Source organism: Schistocerca cancellata, chromosome 3 (genome assembly GCF_023864275.1).
Source record: "Schistocerca cancellata isolate TAMUIC-IGC-003103 chromosome 3, iqSchCanc2.1, whole genome shotgun sequence".
Lineage (NCBI taxonomy): Eukaryota > Metazoa > Arthropoda > Insecta > Orthoptera > Acrididae > Schistocerca > Schistocerca cancellata.
This window is the reverse complement of record NC_064628.1, coordinates 673,121,903-673,147,420: the sequence shown is the minus strand read 5'-3', so window position 1 is coordinate 673,147,420 and position 25,518 is coordinate 673,121,903. Positions and strand designations below refer to the sequence as shown.

The window sequence follows — 25,518 nt, the reverse complement described above, 5'->3', positions numbered from 1 at the left end:
GGCATAACAGTACACACAACAAACTATGTGTCATTAAGGAGACTATGAATGTGTGGAAGTCTTCCATGTGGGCCTCTCGCAGGGAATCAGTTGTCCTCTGCCGGCTCCGCATTGGCCATGCTTGGGCGACCCACGGTTTCCTTCTGCACTGTGAAGACCTGCCTGAGTGCTGGTGTGGCGCCTGGTTGACAGTGGCCCATATTCTGGTGCACTGTCCCACACTGACTGCCCAGTGATGAAATCTTGATTACCGGACTCATTGTCGCTAATTTTATCTGACAATGCCTCATCGGCTGATTTAGTTTTAAGTTTTATTCATGAGGGTGGGTTCTAGGGTGGAGGTTTTAATGTGTTGAAGAGTGGCTGGCTTCTTTTTTATTCTCATGGTCAGCCAGCCATGGTAATTGCTTTCTTGTTTTATTCTCATCTTCCAGTTTCTTGCATTTCTGTGCTTTTCTTGTCCCCTTTTGTCCATTTACTTGTTTGTTACCCTTCATCGTTCTTGTGATTTTTCCTTTCATTACATTTTAAGTTGTCACTCTTGTTTGTTTTATTCACACTTGTGGCATTGTTTTATTCGGAACAAGGGACTAATGACCTCGTAGTTTGGTCCCTTTCCCCCTCTTTTAAACCAACCAACACACTCCCGTGGCCACTTTTACCAGAAAAAGAGCAAGAGCTTGAAAGCTAGTGTGAATATTGTTTCCTGTTACATGGATCTGTGCTCCACACTTCAGTTCACTGTCGGTGAGTGGTTGCCTTTCTCTTATTTTATGTATTGTTCCATCCAGGAATTTCTATTAGAATTACATTGTCATGTAGAAGAAGGTGTAATTAGATGAAGGACGAACACTTAACTTCACTTAACGAATGTTTATTCTGCACTTGCACATACAAGAGCGCAGAGTGAACTGCCTCCAGCCAGAACACATACAGTATATATACAGCTACAGAACATTCCAGTAGAATGATTCTTGACATTTGTGGATATTTCTATAATGTACTCGAACCAAATATAGAAACTGTTCAGTCCAGGTGAGCTTTGAACTCACTACCCTCCATGCAAGAGTTTAGTATCATAACCACTACACCATGGTGCTACTCAACTTCTTCTGCGACATTGCTCCTTCCTTAAGAGAACAGCGTCTCGGTGTTACATCCTCCTAGTCCAGGAACGCATCGTCGGTCATTCATACTCCGACTCCTGATGACTGATTCTCGCCCTGGTGGTGATCTTCTTAGAACTTCTTTTGCCGCTATGCTCTTAGTCACCTTTCCACTTGTTGCGTGTCATTGGAGCTTCGAATTTATCTTGGGTTGCAGGGTCCTTATGGGGCTTCATTCGAAGGACGTGGACCCTACCTCATGATCTTTCGTCATCGTGTGTCGGAGTCGAAATCTTCAATTTCATAAGTAACATCAGACATCTCTCTTACAACCTTATAAGGTCCAAAGTAGTGCCTGAGGAGCTTCTCAGAGAGACCAACCTTGCGATCAGGAGTGAAGATCCGGACGAGGTCACCAGGCTGATACACAACAGGGCGGTGGCTCGCGTCGTACCTTCGGCGATCGTTTTCTTGAGCCTCGATCGTTTTCTTGAGCCTGCAGAGCGTGGAGTCGAGCAAACTGCCGAGCTTCCTCAGCTCTAGTTAACACCTGGCCGATGTAGTAGTCATCCACGTCATCAGGATGTAACCGAAACACAGTGTCCATTGTCGTAGTCGCTTCACGCCCATGCACCAGGAAAACTGCGTAAATCCTGTGGCGTCTTGTTTGACAGTGTTGTAGGCAAACATCATGAAAGGTAGCACCTCATCCCAGTTGCTCTGCTCAACATTGACGAACATTGATAGCATGTCAGCCAAGATATTATTAACGCATTCAGTAAGCCCATTAGTTTGCGGATGGTAGGCAGTCATCATGTGATGAGTAATGTTGCACTGACGGTTTATCTCTGTCACAGGATGTGATTGAAAAACTTACCCTCGATCCGTAATTAATGGCCTTGGGGGTACCGTGTTTTAATACAATGTCTTCCACGATGAATTTGGCTACCTCGGATGCTTCGGCTGTTTTCACGGCTTTTGTAATGGCATAGAGTGTCAGATAATCAGTTTAAACAATAATCCATGTATTGCCGCTAGCAGACATTGGAAATGGTCCGAGGAGGTCAATCCTAACACATTGGAAAGGCATTTCGGCTGGTAGAATTGGTATGAGTTGGCCAGATGGTTTCTGAGGAACTGCCTTTCTCCTCTGGCACTCTCGACAGTGCGACACATAGTGACCGACACTCCTAAATAATGCGGATTCTGTCATATGTCTTAATAAATCCTAAATGTCCAGCCTCAGGTGTGTCGTGGAATTTTTGTAGAACATCTAAGCACATGTGTTTAGGAATCACTGGTAGCCACCCCTTTCCGAACGGATCAGAGTTTTTCTTGCAAAGTAATCCACTAACTACCCTAAACTGTCCTTTCACATCCTCTGACTGCTTTAAGGCAAGCATAATTTGAGATATCTTCTGCTCAGGAGAGAGACCCTGGAGTGCAGTGAGACAGTCACTATCTTCATCAAAGTCTTGATGGTCTTGCACAGGGTTTCTTGAGAGACAGCCGGAATCTTGGTGTTTTCTTCCACTTTTGTACACTATGGTCATATCATACTCTTGAAGACATAGTGCCCACCTGCCAAGTTGTCATTTGTGGATCCTTAAGACCTGTCAACCAACAAAGTGAATGATGGTGTGTAACAACTGTGAATGACCTTCCATAGAGATAATGTTGAAATTTCGACATGGCCCAGATCAAAGCAAAACATTCTCTTTCTGTAGTTGAGTAGTTTCTCTTGGCTTTTGTAAGTGTCCTAGAAGCATAGGCTATAACCTTCTCTTTTCCATCCGAAATTTGCACCATAACAGCACCGATCCCATACCCACTGGCATCTGTGTGTAGTTCTGTAGGTGTTCTCTCATCATACAGATCAAGTATGGGGTCAGTCGTCAGAGCTTTTTGCAGCACATTGAAAGAAACTTGTTGAGCACCACCCCGGATAAATTTAGCATCAGTTTTTAACAACTCTTGGAGTGGCCTGATGGAAGCCACTGTGTCGTTGATAATGTGCGCTATCACAAGTTCCAGTACCCAGCGTCTCCACCAGAATAATGTCATGTAGAAGAAGATGTAATTAGATGAATGACGAACACGAACTTCACTTAATTAAGGTTTATTCAGCACTTGCACATACAAGAGCATGAAGCGAACTGCCCCGGCCAGAACACATACAGTATATATATGGCTACAGAACATTCCAGTAGAATGATTCTTGGCATTTGTGGATATTTCTAGAATGAACTCAAACCGAATATAGAAATTGTACAGTCCAGGTGAGTTTTGAACTCACGGCCCTCCATGCAATAATTTAGTATCGTAACCACTACAAACACAGTGCTACTCAACTTCTTCTGCAACAATATAATGAACCTTCCACTCATTGGAAACTGCTTTAAGCTCTTGTCTTGTCACATGATACGAGACCAGGCTCTGATGCGGTTCAGATGATATAACATCTTACTATTACTCAGAGACTCCATCTACTCATGGTCTTGTACCATATTTGGCTAGAAGGTGTTTTACTTTCGCAGTGATGAGATAGTATCATCATTGCAATTGTTAAACCAGGCAAAACCCCCACATCCATCAACAGCTACTGGTGTATTTGCCTCACCAACATGCTCCGCAAACTGCTTGAAAGGATGGTAGACCTACGGTTGCACTGGGTTCCTGAATCACAGGGCCTTTTTTCCCCTGTAAGTATGGTTTCCTGAAGGAATAATCCACAGTTGAACATCTGATTAGGTTGGAATCAGAAGTCTACAGGCTTTTTGTAAATATCAACTCCGCATTGCAGTCTTTTTTTACTTATGTAAGGCATATGATGCCACTTGATGGCACCACATTTAACTTACCCTTTTGAAGCTCCATACTGTTTTTATTTGTCAGTTTTTATCTGTTCAGTTGTTTCCAGTTAGATTTGGCACATCACTCTGCTTTCCAAGGGCCCAATAGAACATTGCCCTGCAGGGCTCCAAGTTGACTGTTATCGTCGTCCCCATTGCCATCAATGGGCTAGTGACCTCCTTTGAACCACTGTTCACCCCCTCACTGTGTATCAATAGCTTTTGCACTTCTCAAGGGCCTTCGCTTGGACACTTAAACATAGCTTCCAGTTCATGCTCTTCTATCATTGTACCACGATCAATCATTGTTGTTGTGGTCTTCAGTCCTGAGATTGGTTTGATGCAGCTCTCCAAGCTACGCTATCCTGTGCAAGCTTCTTCATCTCCCAGTACCTACTGCAACCTACATCCTTCTGAATCTGTTTAGTGTATTCATCTCTTGGTCTCCCCCTACGATTTTTACCCTCCACGCTGCCCTCCAATACTAAATTGGTGATCCCTTGATGCCTCAGAACATGTCCTACCAACCGATCCCTTCTGCTAGTCAAGTTGTGCCACAAACTTCTCTTCTCCCCAATCCTATTCAATACATCCTCATTAGTTATATGATCTACCCATCTAATCTTCAGCATTCTTCTGTAGCACCACATTTCGAAAGCTTCTATTCTCTTCTTGTCCAAACTAGTTATCGTCCATGTTTCACTTCCATACATGGCTACACTCCATACAAATACTTTCAGAAACGACTTCCTGACACTTAAATCTATACTCGATGTTAACAAATTTCTCTTCTTCAGAAACACTTTCCTTGCCATTGCCAGTCTATATTTGATATCCTCTCTACTTCGACCATTATCAGTTATTTTGCTCCCCAAATGGCAAAACTCCTTTACTACTTTAAGTGACTCATTTCCTAATCTAATTCCTTCAGCATCACCCAACTTAATTAGACTACATTCCATTCAACTGCTCTTCCAAGTCCTTTGCTGTCTCTGACAGAATTACAATGTCATTGGCAAACCTCAAAGTTTTTATTTCTTCTCCATGGATTTTAATACCTATCCCGAATTTTTCTTTTATTTCCTTCACTGCTTGCTCAATATACAGATTGAATAACATCGGGGATAGGCTACAACCCTGTGTCACTCCCTTCCCAACCACTGCTTCCCTTTCATGCCCCTCGACTCTTATAACTGCCATCTGATTTCTGTACAAATTGTAAATAGCCTTTCGCTCCCTGTATTTTAACCCCGCCAACTTTAGAATTTGAAAGAGAGTATTCCAGTCAACATTGTCAAAATCTTTCTCTAAGTCTACAAATGCTAGAAACATAGGTTTGCCTTTCCTTAATCTAGCTTCTAAGATAAGTCGTAGGGTAAGTATTGCCCTTTGTGTTCCAATATTTCTACAGAATCCAATCTGATCAATCATCACCCAGTAAACTACTTGGATACTCAACACTTGGACATTGTTTTGCACTCCCAATTTTTGCGTTTCCTCATTGATAAAAAGCTGACGTGGTTGCCCCATATCCGTCAACTAAAGACTAGCTTCAAGTGAAAGCCTAACACTGTCTGCTCCCATGCCCACACTTTCTGGGGCATGTACTCTCCTCCATGTTTACAAGACCCTGTTCTTGTCCTGATTTGGCTATGGTTTCAGGGTTATGGCTAAGTGACTCCATCAGCTGTGAAATTATTGGACCCAATACATCATCATAAAGTAAGATTGGGCGCTGGTTTTTCCCAGACTAATCCTGTAGGCCGTCACCTTGCCAAAGTAAGCATCTTCCCTCTTCGATTTTGATGGTACCAACTCTTGGTCACTTATGCAATCACCATCTGACAGTTTACCATTCATTCAATTCATGGATTTCTTTTTGGATACAAGAGGCATTCACCCACTGATACCTGTTTTTCGGGTGGGATAAACAGTTGGAATGCGCCTTTAGACCCTCTGAAGGGACCTCTGCCTAGCCTGCTTTAGACTATGCTCTCAGTATTCCTCCTCTCCCCCCCCCCCCCCCCCCTCTTTGATTAGTGCAAATAAGGCCTCTCCTCACTCAGAAAAGGAAAAATGGAACAATAACTGCCTCTCTCATAAACTCCTCACTATGAAGGAGCCCACCACGACACTCCTCCTCCTCCTCCTCCTCCTCCTGTTCCTCTCAGAAGCAATTCACCATCCTGTGTCATCTAACAAAACACACACACACCCCTCCCCCTTTGTGGTTGTGGCAGCTCACATCCTGGTGGAATGCCCCATGCTTCTGGCTCTCTATGCTAATTGTTGTCATCCAGATTCTTTGCTTCTAATATTGGTGGATGAGTCACAGTCAGTTGAACTTGTTCTCAGTTTTCACAGTTCTCAGTGTTTATTCTCAGATACAACATGTCAAACTACTTTCAGGATGGGGGGGAGGAGGGGGGCTTTGAAGTCGAGGCATCTCCTACCACTTGCTGAGTCTAGAGAACCCTTGACCCTGCTTTGTTTGCCAGCTGTCTTGGTACACACCTCTTTTACTCTGTTTGAATTGCTTTTAGATGTGGTTAGCCTCTTTTTTTCTGCTGAATCATATTTTTTGTTTTAGGGGAAGCATTCTGTCTTTAACACTTTGATTGTAGCATATTTAAGATAGAATGGTTGTGATATGGCTGTGGAGGGTATTCATCGTTTGCAGATCCCCTTGAGACACACACCTGATTATAGCTCTTTCCTTTTTCATTAAAGGTTGTCCAATTGATGTCTATTACGTTTCAGCCTTCTCACTTTTAGTATTACGAACCTCCCTGCTAGAAGGCTTCTCCCTGCTAGAAGGCTTCTCCCTGCTAGAAGGCTTCATTTACTCTGCAATGTTCGTGGGGAAAGGGGGGGGGGGGTCAGATGTGGATGAAGTTACCTTCTTCAGTTTTTTTGAAAACTTGGGGAAGAGGGAAATAGGGCTATAATTAGAGGTCACTTGTTTATCAACACCTTGACAAAGAGTATTACTATTGCATATTTCAGACATTGAGGAAATGTAGCTTGACTTATTGCAAAGGCAATTTAGGAGGACAATATCAAATTAACATAAGGTTTCAGTACTTTAGCTGAAGTAGCATCATAGATAGAAGAGTTGCTGCATTTCAGTGAGATAACAGTGGAATGAAGGAGTAGGTCTACCAATAAATAAGAAAATAGAAATTGAGTAAGCTACTACGCACTGTGTAGTGAATGCATTGCCATAGCCAAGATAGGCACAATGCCAACGCCTTAGCACGAGATTGTGTGCCTTCTAGCTCTGGAGATGGTGAAGGGATGAGGTAACAGAAATTATTCAGATTATTAAGCTAGGTGAACATTAATTACAATGTGCATTAGAAATCAATAGAAGGAAAAATAGTACATGAACACAGACTGGGGAAACAAAGTGAAAGGAAAGATGCCTGGTAGGGCACAATATAACCATTACTAGTACTTGATGTGAGAATCCTGAAAGAAGGTTCTATAGATTGAAGAGACCTGTTTACTGCAAGATTTCGGATAGTTTGTATTACAGTAAGAGAGAGCTTTTTATATCAGATTTTAAAATGCAAATATTTCCAGTTGTGAGCTTTGACCATAATTTATCAATTGTGAAGGTGCAGATTAAAACTGAAGGAATTGCAGAAAGATAGGAAATTAAGGAGGTGGGATCTCGACATATTGAAAGGGCCATAGATTGTTGAGAGTTTTGAATGTATCATTAGGCAGGAATTGACTGAAAAGGGGAGAAAAGCATACAATAGAAGATGAATGGGTACCTCTGAGAGATGAAAATCTGTTTTTGTTTCACATCTATGGAGCATCTTTTGGTTAAGATAGCAGTGAATAAAAAATTCAAGTCCCAGTAGAAATATGTGGGTAACACTCAAGATATTGAATTTAACTGATGAAAGAAGAAAATTTATAAGTGAAGTTGGGCAAAAAGGAATATAGCCTAAAAATGAAACGAATATCTTGTAGATATTTGCAACAGGAAGGTATGGTGGGATACTGGGAGATTTCAGTTGGGTCTTTGGCCAGCATAGTTGAGTTTGTACCTGAAAGCGTATACCAGTCCATATCTGCTCAATTTCACACCCGATGCCCGACTCAGACCCATATTATTTTGTGGTTGTGCTAATTTCCCTCTAGTCACAAGATAGGTTGCAAGTCATGTAGAATGACAGAAACATATGTAATATTTATGAATTATGAACAAATAAATAAAAATACCCTAAAGCAAATATGAGCAAATTTCAGCATGATGTACAGAGAGTAAAGATAAACAAATTCATATGTGTTTACATAGGACATATTTTCAAATCAAAACAGCCCTGCATTTTTGCAATTTTTATTATATGTATAGTTGTAACCAGTACCAAGAAAGCTGTGATGTAACAATGTGAATTTAATATTTTTTTCTATTGATACATTTGTTAAATTAAAATTTATCATTAGCATGAAATCAGTTCTCTGGATGTTTATGATAATTGTTAAGGAACAAAAGATTATCAACATGTTGGCAGTTTATTTCTGATATTATTTTGTAAATAGTTTTAACTGCTGTACTAAATGTCCTCTCACATGCACCACTAATAGCAGGAATAACAAAAATATATTTTGCTATTTGTGATAGTTGTGAGAATGTTGGGGATTTTTATTTCCACCAGTCAAGTAGTCAATCTTTGTTGAAAGTCTGTAATTACTTGATACAGAGACACATCACCGTAACTTTGTGCATCATTAACATCATGATGCCAAGCCTTGTAATCATTTCTGAGCCTCTTGAATCTCTGCTCCTTCCCTCATCCAGATGATGCTTTTCACTTGCATTTTGTGCATTCTCCTGCAGAGATCTCTAGTAGGTGATCGTACTTCTTCCTTCTTTGCTGGAGTGGAAGGCATGCTCATATTTCTGAAATGAATAATGAGAAACATAGTGATCTTACGATTAATTTCAAGATTAGTTTTCTGATGTGTGTACTGCAAAGCCCTCATTGCCAGTTTTGTCATTATTTCATACTCTTCCATACCACTGAGAGTGCCAGACAAGTGTTTCATTATTCTTGGGTAACTTAGGAGGTAATATGGTATTGGACATTTCTCCTGTTGCAATTTGTCTATTTCATGATGAAGGGATTTTAGAAAATGTACCAAGAATTCTGAGAAGGTCCTTATCCATTCCATCTATTTTTAGAATATTGTTGGTTTGCTACACTGTTTCTATAATCTGTTCAAACTGAGACAAGACTGACTCACTCTGGTTACTTTTTTAATTCCAACATACTTCATTCCTGATGCAGCAACTTATTTAATTTTGATGTCAGTCCTGCACATTTCATGTATCGCAGTAAATTTGTGCAAATCGTTGTTTGTTCAATCAAGTCATAATAATTTTCTGCCAGCAAATAATCTGCATGAAATGTGTGGCATCAGACTTGTCCATAATATATGGGCAATATATGGCCTTAAGTACTCTTTTAAGGCACTTGCTATATTAGACCCCTGGTCAGTCACCCCAATCTAGCTTCAAAAAGTCTTCTTTGGCTATTCTCAGAAAGGGAAATTGTAGAAGCAGCTCTTGTAATATAGCTTCTCCTGTCTTGGGCTGGTGTAGAAACTACTTACTCTGTTCACAAGGGACCACAACTCACTAATGTAATGAACTAATGCTGTAATGTAATATGGTTTTCTAAAATCATCTGTTGACGTATCTGTGCTGGCTGAACACCTGCCTTATGTGATTGCTGCAGTAATTTAAGGAAGGACAGTCATTCTTGCAGTTTCTGCAGTGTTGGGAAGTGCTCAAGCAACTGTTGTAGGGTGAGATAAAAGTTCTTTGGCGTGTACTATTCTGAAAGTTGCTCCCGTGATGACAGCCTCGTGGATTAGTTCAATGAAGTTTGTAATAGCTGCACGTCTTATGCTACGTATTATACACTGGCTGTCGTGAAACAGTCATGCACATACAGTGGCATAGATACAAAACTGCAAAAAGAGTAAATCATTAATAATTACTGCCATTATTATTTGTAGACAAATGCAAGTCTCTAATGATATGCAACGAGACCACGGGGGAGGTAGGAGAAAAGTTAGAAAGGAGGAGGGGGGACGCAAATGAAATCTAAGATAGCATTTATACATGTTATCCATGTCTGTTTTATCTGTTTTTAATATGGGCTCCTTCTATATTGATACATGCTTGTCTTAAGAAAACTTCAACTCATAGTGCCTAACCAAATTCCTGTTGCCCAATGATGACTTTTATGATATCATGTGTGTGCATTTCAAGCACTGAATTAATCCAGGAATAATATAGTACATAAAAATTGACCCAAACTTTGCTTTTTTGCTCATGGTCTTGGGTTTTTGTGAGGTGCTTGTGCTCCCCTTCTTATTCTGTTTTATTATATCATCCACTTGGGAATTAGATAGCACAGCCATTGCTTGTTAGTAGAGTCAACAGTTAAAGTATTCAAAGATTAAAAATACCAGTTAATGGCAAATAATTTAGGAAAAACTGTAAGTGCTAACAAATAATCTGAGAAGTATCAGTTGCTGAATCCTGAATGAAACTTGTCATAAAGGCACTTTTGTAGGATAGTGGGCACTATGGAGCCATTGTCAATTACAAACCTGCAAATATCCAAGCAGTGTGTACGCTTGTTATTCAACATCAAGCACAGCATGTCAACTTCACCATTTCGACATCCACTCATACTCAATGGAACCCTCTCAGACCTACATATACCCAGAGATCCAACTCAAAGCGAGCAGGGTGCACTGCTATGTCACACAATAAAGCTCAGTGTGGTGAATGCGTAATTAATGGAGTACCTAACCACTCCTGTCCAGTGCAGGTAACTGATATCAGGAAACTATCCACAATCAGGCCAATTTTATTATCTAGTTGGATACTAAATAGTAGGTCACTACCTGGCACATACCAGATTTTCAATAAATTATTAACATTTTATAAAATGGACTTCTTTTAATACACAAATAAAAAACTGTAATTAAATAAAATTACAATATAATCAAATCAAAATACTATTAATTATTCATTTCAACAAAAAGATAAGTTATTACTTACTAAACTAGAGTTAAATTATGTTGAATGAACACAAATTACTCTGCATTAAGAGATAATAAGTGGTTTCGCTTGCCTTTATAAACAAGGCCAGATTCAGAATAAAGTCTTTGATTTACGCAGTGTAAGATGCTGAAAGATGAATTTTGGCGAACTTCTTTGAATTTGGGAACATTGTTGCATTAGCTGACTATCAAATATAAGGAACACGATTGGTTCGAACTGTCTTCAGATAATAGTCATTCTCACTTGGGATTGCATTTGTTTCTTGACTGTCATACTATTATTATTTTCATTTGCCACCTCTGCTTTGGCAGATTGATATTTAAGTTCTCAACTTCACATACTATAAATTTAAAAAAAACTTGTCAATATGTGAATGCTAATAGTATTCACCTTTTAGTGCACAAAAAATTGGTTCTGAACACACTAGTACACAGAGCAAAGATTATTTCTGACGGTGACCACGTACGGTCTGAATTACAGCATTTCAGATGCGTTCAGAGAGAACGGTTGGAGCAACAAAGACATTAAGAACTCTTTCAGGTGCCACTGACAAAGGATGCCTTGTTAATCAGCAGAAGATGCCAAGCCAGCTGCTTTCATGCCATACTGTGGGGCAACGAGTAGCAAGTTAGGATGTGTAGTGCAGAGACATTGGACTGAGACCAGTGTTCCGGCCCATCCCCAAGATATGAGATAGACTGTGCTTTGTTAAAGGCGACATTGTTCTTCATGTGCCCAGTGTGTGTGGTGTCCCTTGTGAGTACGGCAGTATCTATATAGATCAAACTATTCACAAAGTTGCAGATCATTGTACTGAACACAAGTGATGTGTTAATCAAAGGGAGCTTGACAAATCGACCATAACTGATTATCTGGAAAATGAACACAAAATACAGTTTGAAAAGACAAGAGTCGTGGTTCATGCACCAACATATTGGGATTCTGTTATAAAGGAGGCACCTGATATTGTAATAAAAAGCAATAATTTTAACAGAGACAAGTGTACACACTTAATAGGGCATGGGGGTGGACACCGGGTATCGAAAGAAAGCAAAGATGGATACTAGATGCTTGTAGGGAGGTGGGAGCTTCAGTTTCAAATGTGGCACCAGCCCCTTGTGTCACTTGACACCACTTGGTACCGCAGCGGTTCAGAGCTGCTTAAACTTGTTCAATTCATATTCCGTGCGTGCGTCATTCGGCGCTCTCTGAATAGTATCAGAGGTTGCAATTGCACCTATATAAGCAGAAAACAATACTAGCCGCAGAGGTCAGTGGTTTTTACTGCTGGCGATGATGACAACGATAGACATCGAAAGCTCGAGTATTTTATTTGAATTGACAAGGCTTGAAAACCAAGAAGATTGTATTCAGACATGTCGCTACGAAAGACTCAGAGGACACATATTCTTCCACATAGTCTATCCACCACTTTTGTGGTCTTCCTCTCTGTTTTCTTCTAGTTGTCGTCCATTCAGAAATATTTGTAGTCATCCATTCCAAGGAAATGTCCAAGCTGAGCTATTCTTTTACTTTTTGCTAGTCGTAAAATGTCAGCTCCTTGCATGAAGTGGTCCAACCCAGCATTTGTTCTAGATCACCAGAAACCATTGTTATCGTGAACTGCTTTGTAGATCTTTTGCAGAATCCTGTGTTCAAGTATCCTGAGTTGTAGCTCAGCTCAGGTCTACAAAGGCTACACTCTATTAATTTGAGTCTTTATTTAAGGAACTAAAACGACTTTCCAATTCAGCTGTCAGCAAGGCTCACATGTATGGCACATTGGATATTCGTTGTACTCTAGTAAATCTTATTTAGTGTCACAACATGCAACTTTGGATATGCAGAGCTGACCAGAACTTACTTTTGTTATTTCTTCAAAGATCTTCAGAAATGTAATACACAGCTCTGTCAAACACCACTGATGAGACATTGAAATGGTAAGCATATCGTGGTCAGTGAGTTGGCCTGTTTGTTCCAACAGGCACTCTGTAATTCCACCTTGTGCTGATCTTTGCACCAAGTGATGCTCTGGTAAATTTTCCTCTGCCAAGTTCAAATGATTGAAATGCATTACAAGATTCTTCTATAATAATTTTTGGATGTGTAGCTGGATCCTGTTGATATTCTGCCACCGTTAAAATCAGCAGTAGCAGAACACTGTATTTCCTTGGGACGCTCAATGGAATACAATAGCACAAAAACAGTAGCTCGAATTTCCACTTTTTGGGATTCAGTAATTATAAAATCAGTGGAAATACATCTTGCCGAAAACCGTATAATTCGTGACAATGGCTTTCAGCTGGATAAAAATCGGAATCCTGTAATTAAAATTATGCAGTCTTAGTGCAACAGAGCATCACCTGATGCATGCGCCGAAAGACACCAGCACATTTCACATGCACAAGATTTGGCATAAATACTGTGGATGCACCTCGACTCTTCAGTAGTTGTCCACTCACCTGAGGGTGGCCGGACGTCTCTGGACCGAGATATCAAGGCAGAATGTGGATGGGATCTGGCTACAAACCTGAAAATTATTAGAAGTAGTACCCAGGAAAATTTCAGAAGTCATAGCATTACTAGATGTTTGCCAGTAACGGTCATTCCTGCTACACTAGCCTGGACAATCCTTTGAAGCGAATGGGTGGTACATCAGCCACTTGAAAACTTTTCACCATGTTAGTGTCAACTGTCATGAATTAGTAAATATGTTTTGATTTGGTCAGTTTTCCAGCAATTTGTGGTAATATAAGCTCCCTTGCTATAGTTTCTCAGGTATGGGAACCTAGAAGAGGGTTTATAGAAAGAAATCCATGCTCTAGCTGGAATTCAAGAGTCTTATAGATCCAGCCCTTTCTACGGTAGATAATAGCTTGTTGTCTAGTGCAATAATTCCTGCTATTAAATAATATGTTAGGGCTTTTCCATAATTTACAATCCAAAGCTATTTCCTTTCAAATAATTCTGACATGGTTAGTTGCTTTTCTGTCAATGTTGAAGGTGAACTTGCACTGGGGATGACAACTAAAAACAATGCAGGTGCAGCAGTGGCCATACATTAATTGCTTGGAGTTTATCTGGATGTTTGATTTTCAAAGGATTTCTTATACCTGAAGTACTTGTTGGACAGAAAGAAATATTTCATTGGGTTTAAGGTAGGTTAGGCATTTTCTGTTACTTAAGATTTTTTCCCCGTAATTACTACTACTTTCAAAAGGCCAAGCCTTGTCTCTGCAGCCACAGCTTCCTCTACATTATAAGATACTGCCATGGGATATCCAAATGGATTTTTGATGTCGTAGTTTCCCCATTGCTTTTCCACATCCATGCTGTTGATTTTCAGGAAAGAATTGAGTATCTTTTACTGGAAGTTCACGATAAACTTCTGCCCATTGTTAGTCCAATAAGTTTTGTCATCATTTATGATTCTGTGAAACTGGTTTTCCATTCTCAGCTAAACCTGGTTCATGGGGTTGCATTGTTTTACTGTCATAGAAAGACAAACCATTTATTTTGGGACTTGCATCATTTCATGAAAGGAAGATGATTTCAGAAATAAATTACCAGTTTGTGTCGCACTATCTCATGCTGTTCTTGTTGACTGTTTTACTGTGGGGAACAAACTGAAGGCAGAAATCCTACACCTTATTCACCCTTTAATTATCAGGTAAAGTGCAAAACCTTTTTTATTGGGTGCTTGCACACTTTCGGAAATAGTATCTTGTATGTTTCCAGGTCTACTGAAATGCAGCAGTCAATGAGTTGTTCATTGCTGTAATCATTTAGGTCTGTTGTCTGATATTTCATCCCACTTTTGTGAATATAGTCTCTCCCCATTTCCTTGTATTACTTGTACAATAATGTGATACTTACATCCACACAGGTGCATCTGTTCAAATGCTGGTCTGTTATGCTAAACACGTCACTACAAATAACTTCAGATTTTTCAGTTTCCTGCAGTGATATGAGAAGCTCATTTTTCTTGTTTAACAGGCTTTGTATTATTTGATGAAAAGGACATTTATTTTGATTGTAAACCTTTCTAATGTCCAAGCTGCCATTCTGTTTCTTTTTCTTTTTTTCCAATTAAGCATTTATCCCAAAAAAAGGTTTAATGAAAAATTGTTGGAAATCCTTGGCATGAACAGTTTACACTGAGAAAATCAGTCATGCGACCATTTGATGAGAGAAACTACACATTAATCAAACGAGTGTGTGATCACCCCATCTGTGTGAACATCTCTCGGAGCTCTGTCCTTACATGTCCAACAGAATTCTTCACCCAATGTTGTCATGTCAGAAAGAAATGAATTCTTATGCTGTAGAAAATCTTGGGCTGTTTTACCAAGAAATTGGGGGTTCTGACAGGCAGTAGAAATAATATTGAATGGAAATTGAGATCATTTCTCTTTAATGATACCTTAGTATTTTAGTTGTGAATCATTTGAAATCTTCTTGATCATAAAATAATATAGTGAATGTGATCCCTGCAGGTAACTAGTTGTTTGCAATTAATATTGGACATTGTTGCATTGATACATTAGTGAATGTGATCCCTGCAGGTAACTAATTATTCCCAGTTAATTTTGAACATTTTGACATTGATACAAAATAATTGATATATGTACTTATTCATTTGCCTATTATCTTTGCTTATTAGTGTTTTAATTGAAATAGAATTGTGATAATTGAATGTTAAGATAACGCATTTTTTCAGTAATGTGTTTATATTCCAGGAAAACTTCAGGAAGGCGTTGGCACTCCTGCTATATTGCAGCTGTTGCAAATGGCATCATATTTTTCACAATTTTGCTTTTGCTTTACCAGTGAAGTGTCAATAAAAACTGTTTTATCTCATCAGACAACTGAAATTGGAAGACAATATAATGCAAGGGAACTGTCCTTTTCATGGCACGTCTTAATCTACTTCATAAAACATACAAAACCCATGCTTTAAACAAATTGGAAAAAGGTGATTTGATTAAATTTGAAACTTAAATTTGTCTAATTGTTACAGTTTGTTTTCAAGAACAAAGATTTTTTGTTTTGGTATTCAGGCAGTGCTATTAACACTAGTTTTCAAATTGATTTCATATTTTTTGGAACATATTTTAATGTATTTTATGCATTCAGTATTCTGAAGGAACAAGTATTTTAAAACTTCATTGAAAACATGCTGTGTCGTGGCCACACTTTTAAAATGGCCATAAAATATTAGAATGTGGCGTTGTGAATGTGAATTGATGTATCTTTTTCAATGTTTCTCCTTTGATTAGCTTTACAATTATTTGAACATATTTGTTGTGTTGTGTATTATATGATGATAGAAATTCTATAAGAATAGTTGCTATCTTTTTTTTTTTATCTCTGGTGTTTCTTAGGGTCGACGTTTGGTTTCTTTTCTTACTCCCCTTTTTTTATATAAAAAAAGAAAAAAGTAAATAATGCAAGAAAAGTTCTTGAAGGAGTGTAAACTGTGCCAAAAATTTTCAGAACATATTTATTAACTTTCCTCAAGGAGGAATAGCATTATATTTCATTTTATGTGGCTGTTTGTACGCTTTGTGATACATGTATTTCAGAAAGCTGTATATCGTTACAGCTACATAATGAAAGACTGCAGTAATCATCTTGCACATGTGTTTTGTGGATCACACTTACTCGCAACTATTGTTCTTGGCTTTCAAAGGACTGCCATAAAGTTGAAAAAAACATCATAGAACTGATGACTAATATTTTATAAGTCTAAACAAAAATCTTTAAAGTTGCTGAACTTATTTTCAGCATAATCATCTTATAAATATGTGGCACCATAATGTCATAATTATGTATCTGGCAGTCAGAAAAGAAGTTAGAAGATCATGTGTTATACAAATAGTCTTTTATTTGACTCTGCCTTACTTAATTTACAAGGTACATAGAAAGTTATAATAATTCATGAAAATAGACAAAATTTAAGACAAAATTGTCTAATAAATAGATTGACGTAAGAGAAGGCAGCAGATGAACACAAAACAAAAATGTGCAGTCCTAAAGCACAACTGCTGACGATTGACATTAGTCATAAAATATGTTCCAGACATGTCACTGATAGTTGCTGGATGAAGAATTGTCTTTGGTACTTAACTTGCTGTAAGAAGTACACAAAAATATTTAATTACAAGACATTTAGTGTACTGTTTGAAATGTGATACTCTTGATCAGCGGCCCCAAAGATGAAATTAATTATATTTATGCATTGTTATCTAACTTTAAGATGTTTTATATATCACTGAATCATCATCATCATATTCATATTTTTATGAAATTTTGTGAAGAGATAGATCTGGCTCTCTAACTCCCTAGTAACTAGTGAAATTGCAATAAATTCGTCATAACCGTTGTTTAAAAGTGTTGTTAGTACATCTTTTAATATTTGGTGCATGTTGATTAAGTGTATAATCATTTGATTATTTTATAATTTTCATGGGTGATTGTATGCCGTATAATTTATTATTCATGCTCATTATGGAGAAAGCAGTACCTGGTGGATAACTTATCAACTCATTGTATGAATCATATAAGTTTGTGATGTTATTGGTTTGGCATGTTGCTGAATGGACAACAATATAAAGAAATTCTAAGATGCTACAAGACTTAATTGTAAATAGTTTCAAAAAGTATTTTCAGGCTACATACTTATCTAAATTTAAAGAGGGTGCTTTTTTGTATCAAAAAATAATTGATCTCAGTGTGTTTGCAAAATAATATTGTGTGTTATAATCATTTGATGTGGTTGAGTGGTAATTAATATTTTTGTTTGATTGTTTTAGATTTATACATTAATGAATCAGAAATATTGTTTTTGTGCATGGTGAAAGATTACATTTTCTACAGAGTGTTTTTAATGGAAATACATTTCGTATGATGATTTATACGTAATAAAGCATATCTTACAATGTCTACGTAGTGTGTGTATCTTTCTTCTGATGAATTTTGGTTGCTGTTGAAATTAATTAAAATGTTATAAATATTCTGAGTGCTTGTAGTTTATGCACAAGATCACCGAACGTCAAAATTTTGGTCATATGATTCAATTAATTACTAGTGCTAATATTGTAAGGACTGAGTCTACCATGAAGCTGTAGACAGGTACCCAGAAGCATTTCATCCATTTAGCACATTACGGTTCCTACGCTGGTACATTGTTCTTATTTTTCTATGGGAAAATTAACCATTAACAGTTTTGAACTAAAAATAACTACACTGGTTAGGATTATCTGTGCATGATTGGCAGCATTTTTGAATCACAGTAAATAATAAATCATTGACTTAAAAACATGTATTTTCAAACTTTTGAGGTGTACATTTGATATGATTATATTTTATAAAACCACATTTAATTTACTACAAAATGGAGCAAGAGTTTTATTTATATGCTCTGTCTCTCCATGGAATGTTATGAACTATTGCAGAATTTTACTGCAGTATTGACAGTAGAGATCATTTGAGTTACATTATTAAGGGGGGATGTAACGGAAAATGTAAACATTTATTTAAAAAATCATTACAGCCGTATAAGTCTAAAATATGGCATGTGTAGTGCAAAAGAGCTGTGTTTTAACGGAAAAATATAATGAAACACACAGGATTAATATTTTGCCAGAAATCTGAATTTTTAATTCTTTTTATTGTCTTTTTTATAAAAAGCCGTAACTCAAATTCTAGTCATGCAATTAATCTGAAAATTTTATTGTAGTGTCCTGAGAAGTTTATAAGGCCACTGAACTACAGTTATTAATTTATGGTACAAATCGTACAGTTTTCAATTTTGCACATCCAAAATTAGCTTTTTTTCTACATCAGTCATCTAAAAATCAGAATATAATTGCAGGATCTCGTATTTTTTAGTTCCGGGGAGACAGCAACATGTTGTAAACAGTTCCTGGAAATTTCATAGCATTAGCGCATCTACTTTTTGAGAAAAGGCTTCTGATAATGTAAAAAATGTAAAACAGAGAAAATGAGGTTCAAAGATTTTCTTTCATGCTTCTACATGTAATAAGCTTACCTCAATTTTAAAATTCTCCATACTGATATTCCTCATCCCCCAGGTTTCTCTTCTCTCCTCTTCGAATTTGTCTGGCCTGTATATGCAGGTAAGGCACTGATTTGTTAGCTTTCTTGATCCTGCTCTCGTCGACGGTGTAAAATACTTTTGTTGTAATCACACCAGGGTCTATACCAACTCTCTTCATTACTTCAATTCTGTCATTATTTTCATTACTGCAACATAAAACTGTAGCCTAGACACCTATTTTGAGTATTTCAAGATCACAGAATGTCCTTTTTGAGCATGTAATCTAAACTAAATTATTGAGGCTATCATTTGCATTTTGTGTCTTTCCATGAAGACACTTTGTCAATAAATCAGGGTTTGCAAGGAACCTGAATGTGGGCATAACTGCATTTATAACAGTTTCTGGTAATGAGTGTTTATGTGAATACGTCTCATTTCTACTGTTGCACTTACACCAATCGTCTTTCGGACACAGATTGTGCATTGGTGTTTGGTCAGTGGATAGTTTGTGGAGAAAAAATTGCCCAAACAGCACGCCTCATTACCTCTAAATTACGTGTGGTTTTCCTGATAGCTCTCCCATAAAATAACTGAAGAGAATAAATTGCTTTCAGAGTAAACCTGTCATCAAGTACTTCACCTTTCATCTCTTTCAGCAAGCGACGAAGCCTACCACAAAGCCTCTATTGGGCAGCCTCCATGCCCCCACTTGAGCCACTATAATTTTTAGGGCATGCCACTGCATGCTTTTCTTGCCACAGTTTCTCACTGTCTTCATTGTTGGACATTTTCCTTGTTGCACATTGGTGCCAGTATTTAGACATGATTTTTACATCTAGAACTTTACCTGAGCCAATACCAATAACTTTACAACTTTACCTGAGTCAATACCAATAACAGATGTAGCTCCATGCAGAGCTGTGTGACCACTTTTCATTCAGGTCCCTTCTACAGACACACACACAGGTCAGGAACATTTGCAGGAGATTCACTGTCACGAATATCTACCCCAGGATCTTTTTTATTTTTTATTTTTCCTCACCAATGCCTCCACTGCTTTCTTCACAGAAACTTTGGCAGTATTACATACAGCGTCAGAGATTTCTTTATTTATTTTTTCAAACCTCGCACAAGGTGGAGGCATGTTCAGAAAACCACACAATAAATTATCTCCTTCCCTGCCCTGTCCAAGGCATCTCAGAGCATATGCTAACCTAAAATTGCTTTCATAGGTAACAGTGTCAGAGTTTTTTTTTTTTTCTTTTTGAGAAAAATGAAAATTCATAACCACATGAATTACAAATTAATTTAAAATCACAATCTATTCCCACTCTTCTTTCTTCAACAACAATCATGCATTCTGTATTTTTACAGCTAACACATGAACATGAAAACTTTATAGCCTGGCAGAGAAGCTCTAGATCAATAAGTCTGAATCCAGTGGAATCCATATCAACATCATTCACACACCTGTTGAAGCTAAGAGCTTATGTTCTTCATTTTGAGCTGCTTCCTCTTTTTTGTTGGTAAGCAGATTTTCATGAAACCTGCATTTCCTGAACATAGTTTTTCCACCACCCATTACGCATAAATCTTGACTTCCATGTAAAGGTTTGGGAATTCAACCTTCCACCTACTTATGTTGTTAGTATTGTCAAAACATAAATAAACCACAAGCAAGAAAGTTTTCAGGCAGTGCAAAGATACAGATGTCAGCCAGAGATATAGATGTTAGCCAAAGATATCAAAAGGAAATAGCCTTATCACTGACAAAAATTCCGCTGAAGCAAGCAGTTTCCCAAATGTCGGTAAAGGTGGGAGTGGCCACCAGTGCAGAGTTAATCAGTTTAAAAATTTAAAGGGACTTCTAAAGCTGTTATCATAACATAGATTAAACTGTGTAGATCAGGAAAATAATACTTTTGAAAAATCGATTTTTTGGAAAAAAATCCATTACATCCCCCTTAACGAGGCACGTCTAAAAATCATATGTCGATAGAGAAGATGCAGCAAAACAGGTGGACAGTCAGAATACACCTTAAGTCTGCCAAGTACTCATTTGAATTGAGATTAGTTATAATCTAGCACACTTTGTGTTGTTTTGTGATCTTGTTACACAATCCTTTCACTAATGTTGAATTCAGGTACCGTCCTTTTACATTATATTAAACAAACACCATCTAGCTCACAACTTTTTATTCCCAACTACCAGTTTCCTTCTGTGCTGCAAATCATCTTCAAGTCTGAGTTGAACAGGAAAAAAGGCAACAACAATAAGAGAAATTACAAACACTGCCATCAAAGGTTGCACAAATAACAACAAAGTATTATGAACCCACACCTACCTGGTGCCACTAAGTGCAGTTCGTCAACAGTGGAATAAAACCAATGTAAAATACAAGTGTGTGAATTTTAAAATAAAACAAAAATAATTAATACAAATTAATTATTAAAATACATGTTATGTAATACATTTCAGTACATATGACCCACATCACAATAAAATACAGAAGTAAGTAGTGACCCACGGTATATTATGCATTGTACATTTTCATTCTTGTTTCTATACTCTAAGAGTCATTACAAAATTAGCTTGAACCCCCATCTGTTTTCATACAACTTTAATAATTTGCCTTCATGTTAATAAATACAAATACAGTAAGGGCTCTTTAAGTTAAGAAAAGGAGAAAAAAGGAATACAGTTACAAAAATAACAACCTTTAACAAACAATGAAGATGTTGAATGATGATAGTGTGAGAAATTAAAGTGGCCACTAGACTGTGCCACCTACCATAGAAAGTTGAGTGATGAGCGATGCAATAGTGTGTTATGTGTGTCATAACCTGCAGTTTACATGGATCACCTTCTATCACGACCAACCAAAATGATAAAACTCATCCATGATCAAAAAATTGAAAGTCCGGAACCGAATAACAACAATATTAGGAAAAGGATAGATTCCTACTCACTACACGGATGAAGTGGTGTGTTGCAGACAGGCTCAATGTAAAAGCTACTAAACATTGAAGATTTTGGCCAAAAGATCATCAGAAATAGAAAGCATGTTTACATTCACACAAGCACAAACAACTCGCACACACTTAGGCACTGTCTCCGGCTGCTGTGGCCTGACTGAACTGGACCTGCGTCTGATGTGAGCAGCACATATCTGGGGTGGATGGTGGGGGTAGCAAGTTGCATGGGGTGGGGAATGGGGGAAGGTGTCCTGCCTGTGAAAGCATGGCTTGGTGGAGAGAGGAAGGCCTATTAGGTGCAGAGTCAGGATGCTGTTGAGAGAGGGAGAAAGAGGGGAGAGGGTTGGAGCTGGCAACGAAAATGTGGAGCAGAAAAGGAAGAGGAGAGATGTAGAGACGGGGAAAAAGACTAGTGGGTGCATTGGCAGAACGAAGGCATGTACAGTGCTGGAGTGAGGTCAGGGAATGGGATAGGTAGATGGAGGACAGACAAACAAAGGTTGAGGCCAGGAGTTGCAGGAACGAAGGATATGTTGTAGGGAGAGTCTCCACCTGTGCAATAGAAAAATGCTGGTGTTGCTACGAGGGGTCCTGGCAGAGGCTCTGAAACAGTCATTGAATTGAAGTGCCTCATGTTTGGCAGCATGTCCAACAATTGGATGGTCCATCTGTCTCTTGGCCACAATTTGGCACTGGCCTTGCCACTGTGGTAACACCGGTTCCTGTCAGATCACCGAAGTTAAGCACTGTCATGCTGGGCTAGCACTTGGCTGGGTGACCATCCGGTTTGCCGAGCGCTGTTGGCAAGCGGGGTGCACTCAGCCCTTGTGAGGCAAACTGAGGATCTACTTGATTGAGAAGTAGCGCCTCCAGTCTCGGAAACTGACATACAGCAGGGAGAGCGGTGTGCTGACCACATGCCCCTCCATATCCGCATCCAGTGACGCCTATGGGCTGAGGACGCCACAGCAGCCGGTCGGTACCATTGGGCCTTCATGGCCTGTTCGGGAGGAGTTTAGTTCTTTTAATTGAACTTACAGACAGCTCTTTTGTTGTCATGCTCAGATAGGAAGCAGCACAGTGGTTCCAGATTACTTTGAAGATCACATGGCTGCTTTCACATGAAGCCCAGCATTGGATTGGGTATGAGATGCCTGCAACAGGAATGGAGCAGGTGGTGGTGGGAGGATGCATGGGACAGGCCTTGCATCCAGATTTATTGCAGTCCTCCATGTCCGTCCCTACACCACTACTGTTCCAAACCCTTTGCCTCAGGGCCCATATCTCTGCAATAGACACAGATGGAAGGTCTGTCCCACACATCCTCCCACCTCCAGTTGTTCCAGCCCTGTCACAGACCCCTTGTATCCCATCAAAGGCAGAGCTTCATGTGAAAGCAGCCATGTCATCTACAAACTAAGCTGTAAATATTGTGCTACTTTCTACATGGGCAATAAGCCGCCTGTCTGCATGAATGGCCACTGCCAAATTGTGGCCAAGAGACAGCTGGACCATCCAGTTGCTGAACATGCTTCTAGTCAAGATGTGCTTCACTTAAGTGATTGCTTCACAGTATGTATCATCTGGACCCTTCCTACCAACACCAGGTTTTTTTGAATTGCAAAGGTGGGAACTCACCCTACAACATACCCCACAGGCCTCTTTGTTAGTCCCAATTGTCCACCTCCTGCTCCCATTGCAGCACTATACATGCCTTTATTTTGTCAACACACCCTCTAATCTTTTCCTCTTCTCTCCTCTCCCCTCTCTGCTCCCTATCCCGCCCCCCTCCACAGCCTTTAGTCTCTGCACTTAGCAGCCATAATTTTTCCCCACTACGTCCATGCACACTCTCACAGGCATAACAACTTCCCCCCATTCTGCCCTGCTATTCCGCCCCCTCCTTACCCCACGCCGCCACCATACCCCCGCTACCCACCTTGATGCTCATGTCGGATGCAGAACCAGTCCACTGTCAGGTCACAGCAGCCGGATACAGTGGGCATGTGTGTGAGTTGTGCTTATGTGAATGTGTGTATCCTTTAATTTCTGAAGGATACCTTTTGGCCGATAAAGCTTCAATATTTAGAAGTCTTTTCATTATGCCTGTCTGCAACATAATGCATCCTCTACATTGTGAATAGCAATCTACTCTTTTCATGAAAAGTCCTTTTCAGAATGAGGAAAAATACCAGGCATTGTACAAGTGATGGAACTTGTCATCATAAATATTAAAATAAGCATTAGGGGAAAATACATTCTGTTCATTAACATTTCTGTCTGGTTCTTTTCATTTGGCAGTATTAATTTCAAGTACATCAAGATATCATTCCTTGTTTGCTCTGTGCAACATCTCCATATTATGCCAGTACCAGTAATTTCAGGGATATGTATTTGTATAAATGTGTATCTAGTGCAGTTTTACTTTGTGTATGCATATGTTCATTTAAATGAGTTTTAAATGATCACAGTTCCTATGACATGGCATCAATGATGTTTTTACATTGTGTTTGTTTGCCATGTTTCTGTACAGTTTTCATAATGATTAAATCATTACAAGTATGCTCATTCTCTCTCACCAAATGTCACAATGTTAAGTTTCCAAATTTAAATTAGAATTTGCAGTCCATTGTGTCATTACATCTTGCTATGAAGTGTAGTCATATGGACTGTGTTGCAAATGCATTTTGCTTTTTAACAGCAGCTGCACTGATTTGTAATCAATTTCAAGAAAGTCTACATAAATCAGTGTCACAGTGGTGGGCAACTGTCAGCTCTGTGTATCAGCAATTCCAGGGGTGGTACACATGAGTAGTTAGTAGTACAAAATTTTTATTTCAGTTTTATGATGGAGAGATTTGTTATTTGTAAACAGTGATTTTTGCTTACTGAGGGAATGAATGTAAGAGTGAGTTGCAACAGTATTTTAGTGTTTGGACTAATGTTGATAATGCTGCTCAGAAAATGGTTCAAATATCAAGTCCATAGCATCAAATATCAAGATGCATAGCATTAAATTAGTGAAATAAAATGTTATTCTCTGTTATTACCCTTAAATATTATACAGAAGTAAAACAAAACATGTGAAAAAAGTTGGAATATACAAGGGCTGTTCAAAATGTAAGGTAGCTTTTTAAATTATGTGGGTATGATCTACATCTACATCTACATCTATACTCCGCGAGCCACCTTACGGTGTGTGGCGGAGGGTACTTATTGTACCACTATCTGATCCCCCCTTCCCTGTTCCATTCACGAATTGTGCGTGGGAAGAACGACTGCTTGTAAGTCTCTGTATTTGCTCTAATTTCTCGGATCTTTTCGTTGTGATCATTACGCGAGATATATGTGGGCGGTAGTAATATGTTGCCCATCTCTTCCCGGAATGTGCTCTCTCGTAATTTCGATAATAAACCTCTCCGT

At 38.7% G+C, this 25,518-nt stretch overlaps 1 protein-coding gene across 1 annotated transcript in view; it reads left to right on the top strand.

Moving 5' to 3' along the window:
* Positions 1 to 17,971, top strand: part of LOC126175645 (uncharacterized) — a 57,979-nt gene extending 40,008 nt beyond the window's left edge. Inside the window, exon 3 of the mRNA XM_049922535.1 lies at positions 15,797 to 17,971. Coding sequence (XP_049778492.1) covers positions 15,797 to 15,890 — 94 coding nt within the window. The 3' untranslated portion in view covers positions 15,891 to 17,971. The remainder of the gene's footprint in view (positions 1 to 15,796) is intronic.
* The last annotated feature ends 7,547 nt before the right edge of the window (positions 17,972 to 25,518 follow it).